Here is a 20,966-nt window from a genome sequence, read left to right as displayed (position 1 = left end):
CCCTAAAATAACTAATGAACATAATATGAAAAAAACTCAGCAACCAAAAGTACAACACACTTCCAGTGTTTCTATCTTATACTTAAAAAGCTGAGCAAGGTTTGAAATATCATTTTGCATAGCCCGATACTAGTTAGTTATGTGGGCTTGAAGTACTGGCTTATAAGGAAATAATGCTTAAATGTGTGACCAGACCTGATGCTTTCCAGCCCTCACCAATTTGACACGGTCACCCCTGGAAACATAAAAACAAATATCTGAAAATGCATTCTCATACAATATTCGGAGAGGGAATCTATAGTTAACCAGAACAAAGCCAGCGACAATACCCATTTTCAACAAACGAAATGATTGCTTGCAAAGTTGCTGAAAAACCAGCAAGCTTATGTTCATCTCCATACCTGGAACAAACAGAAGTGTGAAACAATAACTAGAGAAACGGGGCACAATTTTGAGGCAGCAATCATAGTGAATTTGAACAGTAATTGAGAGAAGCTCACGTGAGGATTGGGTAAAAACTAACCTAGAGTATATTGGTTTGCCAGAATGACTCAGAACAAAAAAATGCTTCTTTCTTTTCCTCCATGAAATGGAAGCATCATCCTGCACTTTATTCATTAATCAAATAGGATGTGGTATTACAGTTATTGTAATAGAAACCTCAAATATTGAATCGGGATTCGGGAAGAGGTTCTCTTAAGTGCGGGAATAAGTAAATGAAAGTGTATTAGATTACACCTATCACCTATGAAGATATATATACCTCATCGAGATGTCGTTTACCAGGAAACCATGAGGTTTGGGAATCGTTAGAGACGGAAGGAGGATGATCACGAATACTCATTTCTTCAATTTCATTGGAAATGGAATCTTCAAAATGCGAGACGCTTGATCCGTGGACGACGCCGTTTGGTTCTTCTTGTGGTGTGGATGGTTCCGCGTCGAAGAGGCTTAACGAGAGGGGAGGTAAGTTGAATTGGATTGGAGAGGCATCGGAGGATGAAGAGATGGAATTGTTCATTGATGATGGTGCACTTCGAGCTAAACTGTTGAGAGAGAGAGAGAGAGAGTCGCTTGTCTTTGTTGCGTTGCTTTGCTTCTGGCGGAGTCTCAGAGTGATGCGTCCGTTGTGCAACCCGCCACGCAATGGGCTCTGCGGGCCGGGTTAACACGTTTACCATGGCCCAAGCATAAATCGCCACCTTTTTTTTTTGTTGACAAAACCATTACTCGGCCACCTGTAACAAAAATTGTATAATTCAAAAAATCGACAATATGTCAGAATTATTTTAGTCAAACATCCGCATTTGAGTTAATGATTCGTCATTAAATGATTTGTCAAATTATTTGCTATTATAACATGACAATTATTGAAATTTCCGATACTAATTAAATAGTTCAAGAATTTAAAAAAGAAAAAGTTATTCAGTTCATAAATTTGTCAATCATTTGTAATTAAATTCCTAAACTAAAAAAATGTATAGGCATCCCTAAACATTAAAATAATTTGTAATAAAGTCATCTTGAAGATTTTATATAATGGCAAAATATATCGTCTAGTATTTTAATTTTAAAAAAATATTAAATTAATTATTTAATTTTTATTTTATCAAGTTAATTTTTTATGTTTATAAAAATTACATTGTTGAACTATTTTTAATTATAACCTCATTTCAATTATTTTTATTTAAAGATTTTTAAAATGTATCATGAATTCTGTTATCAATCATATAAAGAACAACATAATAAATTTTTATTTTTATTTATGACTTAGATTGAGAGAATTGGTGTTTAATTACAAAAATTCTAAAATCTATCTCACTCGATTTATCTCTTGTTTAATTATTTTTCTTAAATTTCACTGAGAATTTATATTCATACGATTGTAACAATCAAAACACATTAAAAATTACATAGATTTAGTGAAAAAATTGAGAGAACTTTTAATTTTAATTATGCTGGTTTGAAATTGGAATCATTGTTGTAAATATTTATAAACTTAGAAGACAAATTTGATATTAAAAAAAATAAAAGATTAACTTATTAAAAAAAATTAAAGTATCACGAGATATATTTTGCCTTAAATAATTTGTAAAGGAATACTTAGGTTATCAACTTAATTACAAATTATATCAAAGACAGATACACAATTGGAAAAGAAAAAAAAAAAAAAAAAAAAAAAAAAAAAATTTTACGAGCTTAATTAAAAAAAAAAAAAAAAAAAAAAAAAAAAAAAAAAAAAAAAAAAAAAAAAAAAAATTAAAAAAAAAAAAGAAACAAAATGGAAAAAAAAAAAAAAAAAAAAAAAAAAAAAAGAATAGTTTACGAGCTTAATTAGAAATTAAGAAATTCGCTTACAATCTTTGAAACAGTCTATCTGATTTAAACCAGGTTAACTTACAATGGCCAATAGTGCAATTGCGACTGAATATGTTAAACCAGGTTAGCTTACAATGGCCAATGGGTGCAATTGTGGCTAAATATGTGGTGGTTTCTTCTTTCGACATCTATATTCTCAGTATACATTTAGATCAATCAATTTGTACTATAATAAACATCTAGAAATTGATCAATCTGAACAAAAATTGGAGACTCTCGAGAAAACATGAGAAAAGAGCACCAAATATGTACTCTGTTTTGTTGAGTTTCGGTTTAAGCAAGTTCGGGTAGCAACAAGTTGGCGTGGACGGTACGTGCAGCAAGCAATTGGGCCAAACTTATGTTAAGTTTTCGTTGTAAAATATAATTACGTTCTGATTTTGATTCAAAAACTCAAATTGGACCTTAAATCTTACATTAAATTTGGATCTTGATATTTGATTTTCTAACATGATAATCATGTGCAAGTGGTTTGCTAAACATCATTGAGAGTAAAATATAAATAACATAGAAGTCATCAATAACAGTAGTAATAAAAGTGGTCCAAGAACAGGTAATATAATGCAGCCTTGCACGACAACATATTTAGAATCCTTACGGAGTTATGGGGTTGTTGAATCTAGTGCAAAGAAAAAATAATATATATATAACTTTTATAGGAGATCTATCAGCTAACAAATAAAGCACAAATTTTTTGAGTACCAATTAAATTCGGCACTCCATGATTTACAACACTCACGCACTACGCACCAATCATTTGTGCTAGTCACTAACAGTAAAGTAAGAACAATTTAATAGAAAGTTTACTTCCGTCATTATCCACTAACTCATGTACAAGTTAATCAAAAAGAAAATTCTTACATCCTATCTTTGGTGTTATTATATCCTTGTATCATCAGTGTTGTCCAAACAAGCATTCAACTAATAAAATGAAAGGAAGTACTATTGGCTTTCTAGAATCCAAATATTAAATGCTTCTTAAAACAATCTCAACTTTCTATAATGGAAACTAGTATCGTACAACTAATGAAAATAAATCTAAAAGGAAATTGATGATACAATGAGATTGTGATATGTGAATGGTGTCCAACATCTTTTTTTATTTTAATTAATCTATCTTGAAGTGAATCGTGATCATTCTTCATAAGACACAGGTTCTGTAATCAACTAATCTTTAAGTTTTACTTATATTTTGCCTTTCCATGAGTAACGGATGCGCTCGCGAGCTTCATAAGAGACGTGAATGCATTCCTAGGAAGACCAAACCCAATAGCTGTCATTTCAGCAACAACCTAAGTAACAAATATGCACAATCAGATAACACATTACAAATAGCATTATAAAAAACAATTAAATTAATACTAAGATTGTGGCTATCATTTTGTATCCCAGGAATCCATGGTTTCTTTCCATTCCAGATAACCTTCAGGAATTACTGGCAACAAGCTATTTTGTATGTTCTCTTGAACATCTTCTTTAATGAAAAAATCATTTTATTATCTCTTTTAGTATCTGGTTGCATCATCATTTATAAATAAAATTTAATAATTTTTAGAGAATAATTTGATAATTTAATAATTTTTAGAGAATAATTTGATTATAATTAGTACAGTAAATGTCAGGGGAAGCATGTGGCTACAATGAGAAAGTATTCTATGATAAGGATTCAAGAGCAGGGAAGAATCCTTCTTTTAACAACCTATATAACTTACTAGTAAGCATTTAACTTGTTGAGTAGCTAGCTTCATTTACACCTTATATACCTTATTGGATGCTTAAGAAAAATATCAGTGTAACAAGCTATTGAATGGAAGAACTCCCGAGCAATTTATGTATATTTGCCAAGAAGATATTAAATCTGTTTTGAGATTCATTTTGAAAGAAGCTTTTTCCAATAAACCAATGGAAGTCCATGAAAATCTCATGGCAATTGGCATAAATGTTTACCAAACGAGTTTGCTCGAAAAGTCATTTACTTATACAGCTTAATTTACTAAAAATTTACTCCGATTAGACACATGAACTTGTTTGGATTCTGTATGCCAATCATTGAAGTAAATTATGTCTGTAAGAGATATCTAACAGTTGAAGCATGCATGTAACCTTGAACACATATTATGACCGAAGTAGAGATACCTGTTTCACAATGCTATGTAGCCTGAACATAGCATTTTTAAATGTCCTTTGCCAGAAGTTTTTGTTGCTCGAGCTAATTCATCCGCAAATGCCATGAAGTAGAGCTTAGCAAAACTCAAAATATCCACACAATATCCTAGCCTATCAAAGGGTAATATTTTTATAAAAAAATCAGTTCTTGATATAAAAGTATCATTTAAGGACAGATAAATGATCGATAGTAAAAATCAAGCTTCATTCTTATCACTATATACATTGAATCAAAAGTTTTACCTTGTAAAACATTTCACATTTTTGTATTATCCATTAAGAACTTTTGAGCAGGGTACTAGTAAGAATTACTGACTATACAACACACAATACAAGAGGTGAACAGAAACTTGCTGCATCTTCATGTAGAGAGAATTCATAGCTCAAATTTTCAGCTAAAAGTTTAATGTTTTTCCTTCACTGGTAGATTATCATTTATGTAAATGCAGTAAGACATCCCAGTCACTTGCTACAAAATGCGTGCCGTTCTTGCTAGACTTCAAAGGGCTGACTGGTCTAAGTTGCATATATAGTTTATCTCAAAAACTATGCTTAAGCTCTCCACCCGAATATAAGTGTCGTGCAAAGTTTTTCCGCGCATTCAACCTAATTAGGTTCATACTTCATACTGAATAAAGAAATAGTCAGCAACTCAGTAATTCAAATGCTCGCCTGCAATCGTTACAGACCTGGAGAAAAGAATTTGCAGTCTAAATAAAAGACAGCAGTGACTCTTGAGTTCATTTTGGACCCATACTGCTGCTTCAAATTGAGGGATGGGAGGAATTATGAAGTTAGGCATGCAAATGCATTAAAAAAGTGGACTTGGCCATTTTTCCATCCGACTTTAGAAGAGAGGCAAACGATGAACTTGGACTTTAGAAGAGAGGCAAACGATGAACTTGGACTTTAGAACCCAAAATACATCTAAATTTTACCAATAATCCCGACAAGAACATGCACCATCACTGAAACAATGGAATCTGTTATTATCCCTAATGACTATCTCTCTCCCAGTAACTTTTGAAATGAGTTTCATTGCCTCATGACAATCACCACATACACGAAGATTTTTAACAACACGGATCACATCTTTGGCACCAGTACTGATCAGTGCAAATGCAACAGCTAACTTCTCACTATGACAGCCAAGGAAGTATTCTTTCTCCTCCTCCTCTACATCAAAGAGCACAAACTCAGTGGTCGGATTATAACCAGCTTCTTTCAAGTCCTTAAATAAACTTTCAAGCTTTTCATATATCTTTTGTGATAAGGGATGAGAAGTGTCTCCCACAAGGAATTCGTGAACGACCCCGTCAACTTCAACCCAACTATACCCAGGTAACTTTTGCATCCCTTTCTCATTCAATGTTGACCTAATTTTTTCTGCCTCGTCCCATCTACTATTTGCTGAATATATATTTGATAAGAGAACATAATGTCCCGAATTCCATGGTTCTAACTCGATGAGCTGCTTCAGCACATGTTCGGCCAACTGGGTTTCACGATGCAACCTACATCCTCCCAACAATGCCCCCCAAACAATTGCATTAGCCTTCATTGGCATACCCTTGATCAAATTTTGCGCTTCAACCAACAAACCTGCACGGGCTAGGAGATCCACCATACATCCATAATGCTCAATAGTAGGAGTCACAGAAAACGCACAACTCATGCTATTAAAATAGCGTCGACCATCATCAACCAGACCAGCATGAGTACATCCACAGAGCAAACCAACAAAAGTATTCTCATCGGGCCAGATTCCACACTTTCCCATTTGACCAAACACTCCAAATGCAGTCCCAACATGTCCATACATAGCGAGTCCAGAAATAACAGCATTGAATACAACACGATCTTTCTCCTTCATCATTTTGTAAACCCCCAAAGCCTCCTCAACGCTTCCACATTTTGCATACAAGTCAATCAAGGAAGTACCCAACACAGGATTAGACAAAAACTCCTCATCATCCATCAAACCCTTAGCCCAAATTCCCATCTCCAGCGCTCCCAACCTCGCACAAGCAGAGAGAAAGCCCACCATGGCATAACAATCGGGCCTTACATTTACCTTCCTCATTTCAAAGAACAACTCAAGTGCCTCTCTAGGTAGCCCATTGGACGCATAGCCATGAATCATGGCACTCCAACAAACAACATCCTTCTCAACCATTCCATCAAACACACAACGCGCTTCCTCCATACTTCCACACTTGGCATACATATCCACCAAAGAGGTAGCCACAAAAACATTCCTATGCAAACCACACTCACTCATACACCAATCTATCCACCTTCCACTCTCCAAATCCCCTAACCTCGCACAAGCACGCAAAACACGAACAATAACAAAACCATCAGGTCTCAAACCCATCTCCAACAACCCTCTAAACAACTCACCACCAATAATAGCAGTCCAAGACACAACATTTTTATCACGAATATCATCAAACACCTTCCGTGCATCAGTTAAAAACCCGCACTTAGAGTAAAAACAAACAATATTCGTTTTCACGAAAACATCATAATCAAAACCAGTTTTAATGACAAGTGAATGAATTGCGATACCCAATTGAAAAAGGTTGAGTCTAGCACACGCTTTGAGGACGAAAGGGAAAGTGAAGTTATCTGGGATAAGAGAAGCTTTGTGCATTGAGGAATAAAGTTGAACGGCGTCATGGAAACGGTCGTTGGAGACCATGCCACGAATCATGGTGTTGTAGAGAAAGGTGTTTGGGTATGTTGGTGTTTTGTGGAAAACGAGGTTTGAGTACTGGGTGTTTGATAAGGTTAAGGAAGATCGGAGGATGATGTTTGGAAGGTAGTTGTCTTGTTGGAGGTTGAGGCGGAGGAGGCGACAGTGGGCGAGCTTGACATCCTTCAATGATTTCAATCCTTCTACTAAACACCATTTCTTTAGCTCTAATGCCATCTTCATATGCTATCATTGCTCTGCTACTTCATACGTATAATATGTAATTGTGTCTTGCACTTATGGAGAACCAGGACCAAACGGGTATTTGGAGTCGTTTTTAGTTTCATAATCACCTTCATTTTTTCTATCTAAATAAATAAATTATTGAAAAATATTGGGTACCCCAAAATTTATTTGACACTTTAAGATAGAAATATAGAGGGTAGTCCGATAGAATTCATATATTGATCATGTAATATATAGAAAGATAGAAAGAAAGAAAAAAAAAAAAAAAAAAAAAAAAAAAAAGATCATGGGTGTTTGAATATAATACGAGTGTATAAAAAAGATCATGGGTGTTTGAATATAAGACAAGTGTATAAAAAAGATCATGGGTGTTTGAATATAAAAGTTGTAAATTTTTTTTACACAAATCTTAATTTTATTTTGTGTTTTTTTATTTTATCACGACATTGTTTAGTTTTGATGTCTTTTTTATTTTTTGTTTAGTTGTGATATTGGTTTGGTTTAAGATTGACAAAAAAATTTCAATCTATTACAATTTAATAAATGATTTAGTTGTCAAGGTTACATATATAGAAACATAAGTATTTTGATCATTTTAATTTTGTCAACTTTATACATATTTTTTTTTTTATCTTTTTATGATATTAGATAGGGTGATGAGAGTTTATTCACTTATTGATCATTTTGATTTTAATGACATTGAATTTGTATTATTTGTAATGTATTGTAACAAATTGAATAAATGAATAAAAGACATAAATTGATATATTTGATCCAAATCAAATAAATCAATTTTTGTTGATTTATTTTTATTTATATTTTAAAGGAAATAATAACAAGTATTGAGAAAAAATGTATTGGAATTTGAGTAATTTATATTTTAGAGTTGTAAAAAGTATAATTTTCTACTAAAAAATTATTTTTTATTTTATATTTTCTTAGCAGCACTCGTTAGTCTAACTCATATTTTAAAATGAAAAAAATAATACTCTCTTTGAGATAATTTGTTATAAACTTGAATCTGATTATGAGCAGAGAAAATAAATTCTATTAAATATTATTAATAAGAAATATATAAACCGTTCAATATTATTTTAATTGAATATTTATTTCATAATTTTGACTATTGTATTAAAAATATAGAATATTCATACAAATTTTTAAATGTTTTTTAGAAATTTAGACACAACGAATTCTCGAATTTGAAACTGCAACATAATATTTATCGATTGAAAATAACTTAATATATTATTAAGATGAGATAAAATTTATATGAAAATTTAGATAAGTGTATGATATAATATTTTAATCAAAAAATGCAATTTGTGAAATAAATAACAAGTAAACGATGTTGAAGAGAATAACACGGATAAGACCGAAATCTTACCATTGAAAAGGAAAACTCTAGAGTATAGTCATCGAAACAATGTGTAAGACCCAAATCTTACCAATCATTGAACCACTGCAACTTCTTCTACAACGGGTCCACCATACACGATCCAATCGTGGAAACTCAAATAAATCTGTAACTATATTATTACCAAAAACAAACTCAGTAGATAATAACGTAATTGAAGAACAATGACATTCATCATAACAGTAACTAACTAACAACATCGTTCAAAATTAACCTCTCTCAACAAATCAAAATCTCTGAAATTTCCCATCCAATGCACATAAACGATCGTAACAAAAAAATATCAAAATCAAAATTAGGGCTCTGCAAAAAAATATCAAAATCGAATTCGATCTGTGCCCTAATCTTGAAAACCCGTTTTCGCCCAAATCGCGTTTCGAACCCTACTAAGATCGCGTCCTTTAAGAGTTCTACCAACTCCTTCATGAACAGAGAACGAAGCAATTCTCGTTCTAGCAAGAAATTCATGCGGAGGAATCACTCTTCCATTACCGTCTTCTTCATCTACGTCGTCATCGCCGTTCCACCTCAGGTTCTGTCTGTACTCTTCTCCAAGGATCTTCGACCAGTCCGGAACGTTAACCGGAAGCGACGAGGGATCTCCGACACGACCAACAGCGGAGGAAGACGAGTTAGGTTGAAAACGAGAAGCACGAACGGAATTGCGAAACTCGGGGGAGTTAGAGTTGGAGTTAGAGCGAGTTGAGTTGTAGAGTTCTGACTCGTCGAACTCAAAGAGTGACTCGGAGACAGAGTCTCTGTCTGTTGAAGGAAGGAATCGGTAGGTTTGTTTTCTAATGCGGTGGCTCTTACTCGCGGTGGTTGTTGTTGTTGCTGCCATGAGAAATTGTCAAACGCGCTTTTCGGAATTTGTTTGTGATAAACTTGACTGCTCTTTTTTCTTCTTTTCTTCTATTGCTGTGTGATTTGTTTTGTTTTGGTTTGGTTGTTTTTATTGAAACCAAATGTTCATTTGATGTGCTTTTTATAAAGGTTGGCATTACCACTTACTTTAGTTTGTTCTGCTTTTTGAAAAAAACAAAAGGCAAGTATAATGAGTTAAACAACTAAAAAGTTGTTTATCCATATATCGTTAATTACCGCTATCACGGTTTCAACATAGACATAAACAATACCACTACTATTCTCATGATGCATAAGTCTATTTCAATTTATTTGGGGAAATATTGTAATAGTCACGGTAAGTTGAGCATACTAATTTAGTATATCTACACATTTTGGTTAGTGTGTCTATAAATGATATGCTCAAATATTTGTGATCGAATAAGTATTTTTCTTCTTCGTTTACAATCTTCATACTAGAATGCTCATATTTTATTTTAACATTTTTCTTTATTTTAAATTAATGTCAAAGCAATCACATATATTTTTGTATACATTTATCCATTTTGTATTTTTATTTATTGTATTTTTTATACATATTCAAATTTATGTTAAATTAACTGTGTAAGAATGTTATTCGTTACATTTGATTTTTAAATTATGTCAACTAACTTTCCGCTCTCTCATGGCCCTCCTAATTTTTCAGTTATTTGGTCAGCAAGATTTCAAACCTTAAAAGATTTAAAAAGTATATAATTGGAAGTAAATAAGGCTACACTACAACTACAACATAGTATTGCCTTTATATTATATTATATATATGATATTTAATTCATCCTTTTGAAATTTATTTTAACTGTTATTCTGATGTCCTGTTAATATAAAATGTCTCATCTCGAAATAAATTCTTTAGCATTTCATAATTCGTCCGATTATTATAGTTTCAATGTTTAATAAATTTTATTATTGAAAGAGATATAAAAAATTTAATAAAGAACAATATATCTAATTTTAATTTAAAATTAAATATATTAATTTTTGAATTACTTTTCTTTTTATATTTCTTACAGGAGAGAGTAAACATTAAAAGCTAGAAAACTAAAAATAGAACTTAAATGATTTGGTGATAAAAGAACTACATAAAATCTTGAAGTTGTAGATTCTATCTCGACTAAATGTAATTGCAGTGAGGTAAAATGGTTTTTTATTTAGAACTAAAATACCATCATTTCACCAAAGGTTTTTGAAAGAAAATAAAAAAAATAAAAAAAATAAAAAAACCACAAAAAACAAAAGGGTGGAGTTTTGCTACATGGGAACTTTGGAGTGGATAAGACTGAAGAGTGAAGTCACGAAAAGAGGCGGCAGTTTGGAGAGAAAGATTGAAATGAAGAAGGGTAAAATCGTAAATGAGAATGAATATGGGTAATTGTTACGAGGAGATGAGGGATAGAGAAAAGAGGAAGTGGTCCTTGGTTCGTAGGTATTTAATATTATCGATGACACTTGTGAAGCGGAGGTTTGGTGAGAAATGGGAGGAGGGGCGTGATAGCACGTGAAGGAAGTAGACCCTTCACTTGGATCAAGTGCTTCAAGTTCCTTTCCTTTCTGCCACCTTACTCCTAAATTATTGTCTTCTCTTAATGGGACATCCCAATTATTTCATCTCTTTATCGTTTCAAACTCCTAAAATTATCCTCACCCCCTTTGCTCATTTGACGCTGCTAATCTATCCACATGGACCCATCTCTTTATTCATTTCTCATTGCTCACTTTTTTTGTCCTCTTCTCACTTTATCTAAGATTTTTTATTTTTTTTTATTTTACTTTATTTATCACATATGTCAAATGTGTATAGAAAATGTTAACATGTATATTTTAATTAAATTTACTCTTTCTTCTACTTGGATCCATATTATTTTTTATGTTGTCGTTGATTTCTCATCTTTCTCGTGTTAGGATGATAAAAGTTTAATGGTCATTTCTATATATTTTTAGCTTTTTTATTTTTATAGTTGATTCTTCTTTGTCGTCAAAAAAATATTTATTATAATTTTTAAATTAAGTTAATCAGAAGGAAATATAAAATTGATTTAATGATTAAAGTGATGTGTTAAACAACGAAATTATAAAAAAGTTAAATATTTAATATCTACTTTCAGCATAATTATTACAATATTAATATAACATATTTGTTTTAAAAAAAATTAAAAATAATCGAATTAAAAAATATATTAAATAATAAAAATTATTAAAGTAAAAGTATTATTATATCTTATTTATTTATATTTTTTTAATATATAAAATGATCGAATTGTTCAATTATCATAGAATTAAATGAGTAATTTTTCTGTTTGTAGGAAAAATTTAGTATTTCATTAATAATGATTTGTATAATATAATGAGATATATCAACAAATATTTCAAAACTAACTAAAAATCCGACCCATTTAACAAGTAAATTGACATATGCATTCATTTGTCTCGTAGCAAATTCAACCCAAAAATTTCTATAAAATATAAAGGAAATACTATTGCATAAAATATCTTCATATGCTGACATATGAATCTTAGTCGAGTAGAAGCTATCAAAAACTCTTTTAGAGTTTAATTCGAAGTATATAGATCCAAAATTCAATTTGTGAATCCACTCCAATACAACTAATAAGAACTTCCCCCACGTAACATACCGTGCAAGAATGAAGTGGCCATGTTCGCTTCTAATACAAACATCAATACCCACTCAGTTACTCTCAACTGAAAACTTATAAAAACAAACTTATAGTAATTTAAATTTGAGCTACGTGCAACAAAGTAAAAACAACAACGTCCCCTTAAAATAGAAATATGTTCCTACGAAGTCAAACACATAAATTGTTGCCAAACAAATGACATGACACAACTTATCAAATTCTGCCGTGTTGAAGGAAATGGGACATTATTTCAATGGCAAAAATGTCCCATCGCATCCAAGAATAAATGCAACACCAAACTTTGCAAGAAAAACGACAAGAGAAGAAAATATGACTTATCGTTTCGTTTATGACGAAAACAAAGCACGCAACCTAATTCATTCGGAGAATGGATAATTTCTTTTTGAAGCAGCCGGTTGTGAGTTGCAATTTTTCCTTGAATAAGCTTCCATGCAAACACTACATATATATAATAATTTTAGGAGGATTATACCATGCACCTTCACACATAAATCTGTCGATTTTTAAGATACATGCAAATACAATTTTATTATTTTAATCTTTTATAATAAGTTTCAAAATTAATAGTTTCGGAAGTTTCAAATTTTCAGAAGTTTCAAATTTTTAAAATAAGAATTACATTTCGAAAATTTAGAAAGTTTCAAAATCTGAATTTTTTTGAAATAAAGATTACATTTCAAAAATTTAGAAAGTTTTAATATTTTCTATTTTGGAAGTTTTGAATTGTTCGAAAGTTTTGAAAATTCTAGAAATTGTCGTGTCCAGACTTTGGAAACTTTCAAATATTTAGAAAGATGGATGAAAAAATGAGAAGTTAAAAAATTGAAAGTTTTATAAAATGTAAAATTGTATTTTCACGTTGACCGAAGGATAACAGATTTAGATGTGGACGTACAATATAGAATCATATAATTTTAAATTCATGTAAACTTTATGTGATTTATAAGTAATATAATATCATAATAATTAATGGTTAAAATTTAGTAATTTTAGATAAACAAATATTAATATATTAGTTGTTAACTTAATTTTTCTTTATCGCCATAATTTATAGCCGAGTTATTTTAACTCCTTATTTATAATATTGTATTTGGTGTGCCACATTTGAAATCAACTATGCTTAAAGTTAATAATATATTATGGTCTTTTGATTAGTGGGATCTAGCTAGTAACAATATTACATGTAGTATTGCCCTCGAAAATAAAGATTACAGATTATTAGTATTGCTTGATATATAAAAAAGACAAAAGGCATCTAATCTATATATATGTAGAAAGCAGCATTATATACGATCAAAAGCAAGTGGGTTATTTTGTTTTTTGAGTTTATAGAGATCAAATTAACAACAAGTGGGAGGATATTACGAAGGTTCTTCAAAAAAAATTATTTTAACAAGCTATATGTTACTTTTTTTACTCATGTTACTTTTTTTACCTATATCATGATCTAAAAAATATGTTTCTATTTTAACATATAAACAAATATGCTGGTAGATTGTTTATTAACAAATTACTTGACATTCGTTTATGCAATCTATTATTTGTAAATTATACATTGACCGAAAAACCCAAACTCACTCCTACTACTCCCACTATACAAGAAGAACTAAAAAATAAAAATTATCAAGAACAAGGCAAGTCATTTAATACAATTGAAATTAATCCCTCTATATTTATGGGTAACACTCAATTAAGTTCAGAATTTTGATACTAGGGAATTATTTTGTAAATAAAAATTTCTATCCCTCTTACTATTACAATTATTGTGTTTGTTTGTTCCTCACATATAAATAAAATAATTTTTTTAACAAGTTATCCTTAATAACAACTTACAACTTATATAGTTTCTACGACATAAATATAATAAATATAAAGTAAAATATAATATTGAATATAAATATAAAATAGAGAATATATCCGTTGAAAACAATACAAATTCAAATTCAATAAAATAAAAAATAATGAATATATGAATAAATTAATGTATATTAAAGTTAATAACACAAATCGATAAAATACCTATAAATCGTGACATAATTAAAGTACCTGCAATATTCATGTGTTCATATGTGAAATGTTGACGATGTGAAGTTAATTGATTAAATATATTATTGATCGAAATTAATATGTTAATTTAAATCAATAAAAAACTACAACAAGACAATAAACCAAACAACATTACACTAATACAATAACTAAAACAACGTTTCACTTGAACAACAAAGCATTAGACAAAACATAAAAGAAAAAGTAAATATACGTATAAATCACTTATTTAAACGTTGCACATCATCAATTTATTAATATTTCATAACTTACTTTTTATAAATTCATGTTTTTATAACATATTAATAATTGATAATTAATTATAAATTATATCAATTTTAATAATTGTTATTTGTATTTGATTTCAGAAAATTAATCAGTTTAAGCAAAAAAAAAAAAAAATTAAAATGTTGTGAATGTAATTCAATGATAAAGTCTTTGTTAGTTAGTTAGTGCGAGATAGCTAAACTAGTTAGTGATGTGAACACTTTTATAAATATTATTAGCAATCTCAAAGCAATCGCTAATTTTCATTGATCATGGTACTGAAGAAGATGATACGAACTCTCACTATCAAATTCGACTATAAAGTGGTAACAATTAAAGACCGGAAGATTTAGAGAGATGAGAGATATATTAAATATAGTGTTTATAGATCAATTGATTAAGGGAACATGTTCACTACTAGCAAAAACTTAGATATTTAGAGAGATGAGAGAGCTATTGATTGTAGTGTCTATAGATCAATTGATCAAGGGATCATGTTTATTGATTTTCATTGATCATGGTAGTGAAGAAGATGATACGAACTCTCACTATCAAATTCGACTATATAGTGGTAACAATTAAAGACCGAAAGATTTAGAGAGATGAAAGATCTATTAAATATAGTGTTTATAGATCAATTGATTAAGGAAACATGTTCACTACTAACAAAAACTTAGATATTTAGAGAGATGAGAGAGCTATTGATTGTAATGTCTATAGATCAATTGATTAAGGGAACATGTTTACTGCTAACAAAAACTTAGATTACTGAGGAAAAATGTGATATTCCTCTTTAATTCCGTTACTAAATTTTGTGGAAAAAAAAATAGAGATGATTTTTTTTCTCTCACTAATTATATTTTTTTAATGGTTGTGATGTAATTCAATGATAAAGAGTTGGTTAGTGAGTTAGTGTGAGTTAGTTAAATTAGCTAGCCATGTGATCCCTTGTATAAATAATGTTATTTGTCTCATGCATTCATTTATTTTGAGTGTGAAGTTTTCTCAACTAAAAACACTATCTTCATGTTTCTCCATTTTTATCCTCACTCCTTAGTGTGTACGTGAGTGAGGTGTAACTCATATTAGTCTTAACATACATTAACTCTCACTTGAATTTAGTAGTGCCGACTAGTAGAAAATCCAACCAAATCCATATCAACCCAATAATCACAAATTCATAACGTGTAATATTGTAATTTTCACGCTAAACATTTTAGTATATTGTAAATTAAGATGAACAATGTAACGACAAAGGATTAAAATTAACAAATGCAAATTGAAAATGAAAACATCTTGAATTTGACGTTAAAGATGTCCAATTTAGTGTTAGGGTTCGCATTGAATTTTCTATGTAAAATACCATAATTTCTATGTCACATTAAATCACAAAAAAATTAATGGAGTTAAACTGCAAGAGTTTCAAAAATTATGGACAAAATTTGTGAAATTTAAAATTTAGAGAACAAGGTTGGTTAGGTTGGAGTTGACGAGGAAAGAGAGATACTAAAAGAAAAATAAAGAGAATAAAATTCTTATAAATCTCATTTTGTTCTTCTTTTAATTTAGAGTCTATTTGATTCAACGAAGAAAGGAGACAAAAGAGGAAAAATAAAAATATGTTTGATTTAAAAAAAAGATAATAAATTATAATATTTTAATAATTTTGTGTTTTGTTCAAAAGTAGAGGAATTTTTTTATATTGTTTTGGTTTTCTCTCGTACTATTCCCTTCAAAATTCTCAAATAGAGAATTTTGCAAAATGAGTTTTAGAAGAGAGATCGACTCTCTCCCTTTCTCCTCTCCTCTAAAAATTAAAACAAACGTAAAAACTTAAAAATATTTCATTTGCTTTCCTCTATCTACCTCCAACCAAACACATTATTACGAGATTTGGAAGGTAGAAGAGTAGAATGGATTAAATAATCTTATAAAATATTTTATCTTCTCTAACTAAAATAATTTTAAAAGAGTGTTAGCAACACATTTTTAAACACTCATTTTTTTAATACATTCTCTTAGATTGACTAAAATTCATATAAATCTCACTAAATTATGTAAGTCCCATATTAATTTGACGGTATCTATAGTTAATAAAAAAGGTGTGTTTAAAAATGTATTTCTAACATTATTTATAATTTTAAAGGTTTCTTGCGGTGTTGGTCCCTATAATATAAATAAAATAGGCTAAATTACATTCGAGGTCCCTTAACTTAATTTCAGGTAACGTTTTAGTCCTTTATCATTTTTTTTTCCCGACTTGGTTCTTTATTTTAATTTTAAGTGACAATTTGATATTTTATGTTTTAAAATTTCAACAATGATATCCTTTTTTATACAAAAATTCAAAAAAAATTTCAATCAAAACTCATAAAATTAATTATATTCTTCAATATAATACAAATTTCATCAAATTCGTAACGCAAATCTTCAAATAAACTCATATTTTCATACTTTATTTGATATTTTTAGGAATAAAGGACTAAATCGAAAAAAAAGAAGATAAATGACTAAAACGTTACCTGAAATTAAGTTAAATGACCACGAATGTAATTTAGCCAATAAAATATAATTGTAATTTATTTATATATCTATAAGTTAAAATTCACCTGTTACTAATCTCCGAGTGAATTTGACATTTCAAAAAGTTGATATAACACGAACACGTCTCAGATAATAATGTGATGAGGTGAATTAATCATTTTTTAACATCTTAATTTCATAAGTTACTTATTAATAAATGAATAACACTCTTAAAAAACCAAAAATAAATTAATAAGAATAAATAGGAAACATAGACAACAAATGTGATAATGAAGGCAGCATCGACTGCAATTATTAAATTATGCTAATTTTCTTAATTGAATTTGTGCAAATTTATGGGTTCTTATACCATGAAGAAAAGGGTAAACAAAAAGGCAACAACGAGGAAGAGGAACAAGTATTGCACGCGTGAAAAGAGAACGAACGCCTCACTGTCAACACAAGCACCGCCGCAAAGTAGCAAAGCACTAGTCTAAGTCTATAATATCTTTTGTATACAACAATAATCAAATTTCATTATATAATATTTAACGTTATATTGTTTAATAATATTTTAATTAATATAAATTTTATAAAATCTATCATTAAATGAAAAATTTGTATTATATCGATCATTTATATAAAATTATAAGATTTTAAGATCATTTCTGAAATGTCAATTTAAAATTACAATTAAAAACATATAATTAAAAAATATAATTCAATCGATACTAAAATCATATTCTGCCTTAATTAGAGGATCAAAATCAAATTAAACCTTAATTTTAATAAAAATTAAAATTTTCCTCTAATCACCTTCCTGTTGGTTGAAAAAGATAGATACTAAAATCTTATATGACACAAAATAGGGGGCAAATATACAATTAATTAAGCTTTAATAAATTAAAAAAGTTACTTAAGAGTGATCCATATATAAAACGATTTTGATACTCTCCCCTCACTCTTTCGAAACCCTAATTATCAGACACTGCAACCATGCCGCCAAAGTTTGACCCGTCACAAGTCGTCGACGTCTACGTCCGAGTCACCGGCGGGGAGGTCGGAGCAGCAAGTTCACTCGCTCCCAAGATCGGTCCACTAGGTCTCTCTCCAAAAAAGATCGGAGAAGACATCGCAAAAGAAACCGCAAAGGACTGGAAGGGTCTTAGAGTGACAGTCAAGCTCACCGTACAGAATCGTCAGGCGAAGGTAGCAGTTGTTCCATCGGCGGCCGCGCTTGTAATCAAGGCCTTGAAGGAACCCGAACGTGACCGCAAGAAGACCAAGAATATCAAACACAATGGAAACATATCACTCGATGATGTTATCGAGATTGCTAAGGTTATGAAGCCGAGATCGATGGCGAAGGAACTTTCCGGCACCGTTAAGGAGATTCTTGGTACTTGTGTTTCCGTTGGGTGTACTGTTGATGGTAAGGATCCTAAGGATCTGCAACAAGAAATCAACGATGGAGATGTTGAAATTCCTCTGAATTAAGAGGTGGCTTTTCCTTTTTTGTAGACTATTTTTGTTGCATTTAAATTTTTGAATTATTTAAGATTTTGTTTAGTATTTGGGTAATTGAGATTATTTTGAGAGGTTTTATCTCATGGTTAAGGTTGCATGCGACTCTTAAATTATATTATGTTATTTTCTTTCATATAATCCGCTGATTGTGGTTTGAGAGTATAACACTTTAAATTTCTCTATATTGCGTTAAATTAATTACCAGATAATGTTGAAATGATTGGATGCACCAAGTTTGATATAGGCTCTGTTTGAATAAATAACTTATTTTACAGCTTATAGTATAGGTGCTTATGCGTAAGCTATTTTTTATAATCCAAGGTAATATTAAGTCAAACTGGTTTTATATTAGTTTTAAGCTGTTTTCATAAGCTATCCTCATGAAAATGAGCTAAATACAGCTTATGAACATGTGATAAGTTGTTTTCATAATTCACCTAAACCGACTCACAAGTCCTTATGAATCCAAAGAGGCCCATGCCCCATAATCATTAGTCAGACTTTACTTTAAACTCTGAATTACGAAAATCTTTTCCATCTGGTTTAGAAGGTTAAGACAAAAAATGATTAATCGTGAATTAGGTAGAGTTTGAGAACGGTTGACATAGTGAGCATATTATCACCCTTTAGTAAGCTGAGTTTCTGCTTGCATTGTATCTAATTCAGAAACCGGTTCCCCCACCGTTACTGTGAAACTGTGTCATGCAGTTAACAGATTTTAGTGGTTAGATCTGGTTATTGTTTTGAAATGTAGTTTAAGTAGATTTGAGAATTGCCGTCCGGTTTAATCCAATGGTTGAAATTTTCTACTTTGTGGTTGTGGTACTGCAGGGAATCTGGGTTCAACCTATTCATGTGTTTTTCTTTTCACTGTTATTGACTTATTGTGAGGAACAAGTATTATGTTATGGTTCACTTTCTCACTGAAGTGAATCATAGCTAGTAATACTCTGGGCTTTATGACATTTTCCTCATTGGGGATTTGGTCAATTTATTTATTTCTTTGGATGTTGCCACCTTGTCCTCTTAATTGAATTGCATTTAGAATTATGTTTTTCATACAACAACACAATAGAAATGCTGGCGTCCTCTTGTGGGAAATACATTTATTCTTTCAAGGAAATGATCTACCATTGAAATGGGTTTCACTGATTAGGTGGATGTGTATCATACTAGGAATATGTTTGAATAGATGGTATATGATGTAATGAAATGGAATAGAATAAAATAGGCTACTTAAATAATAATAAATAAAGCTTCATTAAGCGTCTTGTATACTCCCGTTGAATTGTTCTTACAAACAAGTTACAATGGCAACAGAGTCAAGGCCCGCGATGAAGCCATGGATGGAGGTTGCACCTTCACTATTGGAGTGCCCTTGGAAACATTCCAACACTCCTAAACTAGAGACCATATTTGAAGACAAAGATGAAGAACTTGATGGTGAAGAAGATGGTCTTGCCGGCTTTTGATTGTTTTATACTTTCATTTGGGTAAATACTTGCAAGCCCAACAAGGCCCAATGGTAGTGCCCAATTGTGATTATCTTGCGTCCATATTTTGTAAATGAATAGAGAGACGTTATTTAAAACAATTATATTATAGCGGCATATAGGGATTATTAGAGACTGAATATATTTGTCCATATGTCTCTAATCTATTTCGACACTACGTAGTCGAGTTTGTACATATATTTATTTTTTTACTAACAAGATCAATCTTTTGGAATATTATTTTTTATTTTTATAGGATTGTCTTAAATATTTTCAATACTACTATATTATAATTTTAAAAATTGGACTTAATAAAAATAATATGTAATTTTAATAATTAAAAAATATTTTAAAATACTATATTTTTAATCAATATTCACAAAAAAATTAAGTCGCTTAATTTAAATTATAAATAACATTTCAATACAGCTTAAATTCAAATATCAACTTCTAGTACTAAAAAGAGTCATTATTCTATCATTTTTTTTAAGTAAATTCATCAACTAAATCTTTTATTTTGTATTGCCTTTAATTCTTTTTTTGTTATATTATAAAAAAACTAAAGTTGGGGCCTCTCACCCGTCATCAATTAGAGGTCTTGTCAGTTGAGTTTGATGCACATGGTTGACCCTATATTTTCATACTTC

The 20,966-nt window shown here is 30.3% G+C and overlaps 4 protein-coding genes across 6 annotated transcripts in view; 1 reads left to right on the top strand and 3 right to left on the bottom strand.

Annotated features, from left to right (window-relative positions):
* Positions 1 to 1,202, bottom strand: part of LOC101511265 (vacuolar fusion protein MON1 homolog) — a 4,783-nt gene extending 3,581 nt beyond the window's left edge. The window contains exons 1-4 of one of the 3 annotated variants that reach the window (XM_073366519.1): positions 764 to 1,202; positions 524 to 603; positions 330 to 401; positions 196 to 235 (exon numbers count right to left, since the gene is read on the bottom strand). In XM_073366519.1, the coding sequence (XP_073222620.1) occupies positions 196 to 235; positions 330 to 401; positions 524 to 603; positions 764 to 1,021 (450 nt within the window). In that variant the 5' untranslated portion in view covers positions 1,022 to 1,202. The remainder of the gene's footprint in view (positions 1 to 195; positions 236 to 329; positions 402 to 523; positions 604 to 763) is intronic. The other 2 variants (XM_004487048.4, XM_073366515.1) reach the window with 2 other exon arrangements.
* Positions 1,203 to 3,176: 1,974 nt separating this feature from the next.
* On the bottom strand, positions 3,177 to 7,746 carry LOC101511800 (putative pentatricopeptide repeat-containing protein At3g08820). Its single transcript, XM_004487051.4, has 3 exons — positions 4,789 to 7,746; positions 4,516 to 4,656; positions 3,177 to 3,671 (listed from the first exon to the last, which is right to left on the bottom strand). Exon 1 carries the CDS (start codon positions 7,484 to 7,486, stop codon positions 5,480 to 5,482), a length of 2,007 nt encoding a protein of 668 aa, XP_004487108.1. The 5' UTR covers positions 7,487 to 7,746; the 3' UTR covers positions 3,177 to 3,671; positions 4,516 to 4,656; positions 4,789 to 5,479.
* A 1,155-nt stretch (positions 7,747 to 8,901) lies between these two features.
* LOC101512341 (protein S40-4) lies at positions 8,902 to 9,928 on the bottom strand. Its single transcript, XM_073366510.1, has one exon. It carries the CDS (start codon positions 9,745 to 9,747, stop codon positions 9,247 to 9,249), a length of 501 nt encoding a protein of 166 aa, XP_073222611.1. The 5' UTR covers positions 9,748 to 9,928; the 3' UTR covers positions 8,902 to 9,246.
* Positions 9,929 to 18,242: 8,314 nt separating this feature from the next.
* LOC101512668 (large ribosomal subunit protein uL11-like) lies at positions 18,243 to 18,964 on the top strand. The gene has a single exon (XM_004487053.4). The coding sequence runs from the start codon at positions 18,296 to 18,298 to the stop codon at positions 18,794 to 18,796; it is 501 nt and encodes a 166-aa protein (XP_004487110.1). The 5' UTR covers positions 18,243 to 18,295; the 3' UTR covers positions 18,797 to 18,964.
* The last annotated feature ends 2,002 nt before the right edge of the window (positions 18,965 to 20,966 follow it).

Source organism: Cicer arietinum, chromosome 1 (genome assembly GCF_000331145.2).
Source record: "Cicer arietinum cultivar CDC Frontier isolate Library 1 chromosome 1, Cicar.CDCFrontier_v2.0, whole genome shotgun sequence".
In the NCBI taxonomy this organism is placed as follows: Eukaryota; Viridiplantae; Streptophyta; class Magnoliopsida; order Fabales; family Fabaceae; genus Cicer; species Cicer arietinum.
This window is presented reverse-complemented; position numbering and strand designations above follow the sequence as displayed.